At 35.4% G+C, this 3,984-nt stretch overlaps 1 protein-coding gene across 1 annotated transcript; it reads left to right on the top strand.

Moving 5' to 3' along the window:
* Positions 1-323: 323 nt before the first annotated feature.
* LOC136201073 (transcription repressor MYB6-like) lies at positions 324-1,698 on the top strand. Its single transcript, XM_065991635.1, has 3 exons — positions 324-614; positions 702-831; positions 909-1,698. The coding sequence occupies exons 1-3, from the start codon at positions 482-484 to the stop codon at positions 1,474-1,476; spliced, it is 831 nt and encodes a 276-aa protein (XP_065847707.1). The 5' UTR covers positions 324-481; the 3' UTR covers positions 1,477-1,698.
* Positions 1,699-3,984: the final 2,286 nt, after the last annotated feature.

Genomic DNA, 3,984 nt, shown 5'->3' with positions numbered 1-3,984 from the left:
TCATTTCTCTATCGTATCACACATCTGATCTTCACCAATCACTCGTTTCTTCTCTTGTGACATCTTCTCTTGTGACATGAATTAGTTGATTTTTCTGTTAACCGCTCACTCATTTCTTCTCTTGTGACATGAATTAGTTGATTTTTCTGTTAACCACTCAGTAAAACATAGGTTAAAAATAGGAAAGAAAAGAGAGATCAAATCTGACGTAAAAGTAGAGCTACCTACCAAATCCAGCCCTATCTGTAACCACTTGTCTTTCTCACCAACTTGGTCAATTCTCTTTTCTCTTCTTTCTTCTTCCTTCAACTTCTTCTTCTTCCTCACCTTCCACATATATATCTTATTCCTCCCCCCTCTCTTTTCCCCCCTCATAACTTCTCCTTCTTCCTCATCCCCTCCAAGTCTTTTTCTCATCATTACTTTCTCCAACAAAACACCCCCAATTTCTCTATCCAAATTGGGTCTATCTAAATCAATTATGGGGCGGTCTCCTTGCTGCGAAAAAGCTCACACCAACAAAGGCGCCTGGACTAAAGAAGAAGATCAACGTCTTATTGACTATATCCGCCTCCACGGCGAAGGCTGCTGGCGTTCTCTCCCTAAATCCGCCGGTGAGTGACCTTTATTCTTAATTTCACTTCTTCAATTCCTCCTCCTCCGATTTCTAATTTACCCTTCTTTTTTGGGGGTTCTTCTAGGATTGCTCAGATGTGGTAAGAGTTGCAGACTCAGATGGATTAATTACTTGAGACCTGATCTTAAAAGAGGCAATTTCACTGAGGAAGAAGATGAACTTATTATTAAACTCCATAGCTTGTTAGGCAACAAGTAAGAATCACAAAACCCCCAAATTATTAAAGTTTTGATCTTTTTCAATATTGTGATTGAAATTGATTGTGTTGCAGATGGTCTTTGATTGCCGGAAGATTACCCGGAAGAACAGATAACGAAATTAAGAATTACTGGAACACCCATATCAAGCGGAAGCTAATTACCCGGGGGATTGACCCGCAAACCCACCGCTCGCTCCACGAAAAAATCCCCAATCAGGCTAAACCCACCGGCACCGCTACCCAATTGAACTTCGAAAGCGTAAACGCCTCTTCGGAATCTATACCGGCGACTGATTTTTTGAATGGGCGTATAGATTTCAAATACCCCGATGTAAAAACGGAATCGATTGAAGAAAACAACTGCACGAGCAGCGGGATGACTACGGACGAAGAACAGCAGCAGAATAAAGAAGTGAATTTGGAGCTGAGTATTGGATTGGGGTTTGCTCCGGTGAAGAGCGAGTCGACTCGGGCATCGTCGTGGAACTCGGCGGAGTCGAAGTTGGAAGAGGGAGGAAGTCCGACAAAGGGGGTGGTTTGTACTTGTTGCCAGTTGGGTTCACATCAGAAAAGTAGTGAACTTTGTTGGAATTGTCAGAATTCAAATGGGTTTTACAGATATTTTCAGTATAATTTGTAATTTTTTTGAAAAAAAATCGAATTGAATTTTGGTTGGATTGGGAATTAAATTCTCTCACACCAACTTCTCCTGACAGGAGTTGTAATGATAATATAGTATCATGAAATGTTAGAAAGAAATCAAATTTTACTACCTGCAAATTTATTTATTGCTTGTTTTTTTTTGGTTTCTTTCATGTATCAAAACTAATATCCAATCAATCAAATTACGTTGTCACGGAAACTCTTCTTCATTACTAACGTTTTATGTCCGTTTTGGTTTTTGTCCAAATTAATTGGATGGTTTAATTATTTTGATTTGAGATTAACAGAATGAGTTTCTTAATTAGGAATCTTTCTCTATTTATTTATTTGATGACAAATAGAAGAAAGAAAGAAAGAAAGAAAGAAATAGAAGAAAAACACAATTAATGATGGTTACTTGTCATTATGAATAACCATTCACTTCTGTAAAATAATTCTTTGATTTTAAAATTTTCACCTTTCTACTTATTTTTTTCTTTCAAATATGTCATTGACTTATATATAAGTACACTTCATATCGGTGTATTTTGCGGCGGAGGAACATGAGATCACGGAGATAAGTACACTTTATATTGGTGTATTTATCGGCGGAGGGACATGAGATCACGGAGGGTCTATTGGACAGAATTTTGCCGCTAAAACGTGTAATTTTATTATATTTAGAATATGTAAAGATTTGATGTCATCGACGGATTTGTGCCGTTTAATTTTAATTTTTATCTATTGACTTTTTAATATTTGGTTATTAACTCAGTCAATTAGTATATTATTAAAAAATAAATCGGAGATGGTGAGTTCTATTTTACAGTGAATTTTTAGTTGTAATCGAAATCAAGGTTTGTTTGTTTTACATACTGGTACTGTGCTGTTTTCCTAAAAAGCAGAAGTTCTCTATTTTTCAGTTTTAAAAGACATATAGATCACTAACCAAACATTTAAAATTCTTTCTTTTGAAATAAAAATGTATATTTGAGCATGAAAATGAACAACCAAACACCCCCGAGCTAGTTAGGCAGAAAAAAGAAGTGAAAAGGGTTTAAGAAGAGATAATGGAAGTAGAAGGGTTGGGGGGAATATGACGTAAACTAAGAAATGATTAGATATTTGAAAGTAACATCTTTAATTTCTAACCTCATAACAAACATTTTCTTTGAAATGTTTTAGGCGCATATGCCTCTTTCAACCAACCCATCCCTACCTTTCATTTTCATACCACACTCTTCATATATTATGAATATTCTCTTTATGTTTTTTCAATTTGAGATTTTTAATTTATACGATTTGAAGTTGTTTTTTCTAAATAAAAAAACTTCATTAATGATAGAAAGATACATTAGATAATATCATATCTCTAAGAAAGGGAGGCTCAACATGCCTGAGCACGGACGTACTTGACGACGAAGCTTTCCTAACTAAAAAAATAGGCTATATAACTTGTTGTTCTCCTGCTAAACGAGACAAAGACATTATTATAGCGAGCAAGTAAACACGAACAAACTTCGATAACAAATCCAAAATCAAACAGGTTCGAGTCGTAAGATTTCAAAACATCCACAAGGCCTCTGGCATCCATCTCGACCACCACATCAAACCACCTGCCATCGAGGATAAACTGTAGTGCGCACTGTAGTCCCTCTTCCATGCGAGAAGGGAAGATCCAACTAAAGGAGTTGCAAAGGTGCTGATGAATTTTTCGTACTGATCTCGGAGAACACCGCCGAAACAAATGGAAGAATTGCAGGGAAGACTACATCGACATTCAGTTTGAACGTACCTAAACAATGAGCTTTCCATCCCTATTGGCAGCAAATAAGGGAAATAATAGCTGGAAAACAGTTGCTTGTTGGAAGTTTTGCAGAAAATCCCTGCGCATTATCGCTATTTTAATCGACGACAAACACTTCTTCTCACACAGAAAGATTTAATTGGCACCACACTTCCCATAATCTCATAAACAACTTCTCGCATTCTTGACACACCTCAAACCCATCTATAAGGAAGATAGTTTCTGACATAAAAGGGTAATTTTCAAGTGTAAAAGGTAAATACGAGGTTACTAACCAACCACATCAAACTTTCCATTTTAAAATGAAAAAGATAACAGAAGCACGAAAAAAAGCAACCAAACATTCCTAAGAATTCCAATTTGTAAACTTAATTCCTTAATTTGATAGGTTATGGATAACATTGAGGTTCTTTAAGAAAGTCAAAGATATTTTATGTTAGGTTTACAAGTTTAGATTAAGTGGGTGAAATGTACAAACCAAAATAATTGAGTATTGGTTTAGTTGCAAAACTTCTAGAAGCTTATATAGGCATGAAAAGGAAAATATATTTCCATTATAAAAGTAAGTTAGGCCTACCATCAACCAACCATTATGGAATTATAATTAGTTTAGTTTATAATTACTTCATAATTAACACATTAATTAACCACGTGTACTGTATTATAATATTAATATATACTAGTATTTATTTAGTCCTT

This window comes from Euphorbia lathyris, chromosome 7 (genome assembly GCF_963576675.1).
Source record: "Euphorbia lathyris chromosome 7, ddEupLath1.1, whole genome shotgun sequence".
Taxonomy (NCBI): Eukaryota; Viridiplantae; Streptophyta; class Magnoliopsida; order Malpighiales; family Euphorbiaceae; genus Euphorbia; species Euphorbia lathyris.
The sequence above is the reverse complement of the archived record's forward strand: the minus strand, read 5'-3'. Positions and strand labels throughout refer to the sequence as shown.

Bases quoted from the DNA above. Each gene is read 5' to 3' on its own strand.
- LOC136201073 (XM_065991635.1), top strand. From the start codon at position 482: ATGGGGCGGTCTCCTTGCTGCGAAAAAGCTCACACCAACAAAGGCGCC. The intron at 615-701 runs GTGAGTGACCTT...GGGTTCTTCTAG, and splicing joins TTCTCTCCCTAAATCCGCCG to GATTGCTCAGATGTGGTAAG. The intron at 832-908 runs GTAAGAATCACA...ATTGTGTTGCAG, and splicing joins CATAGCTTGTTAGGCAACAA to ATGGTCTTTGATTGCCGGAA.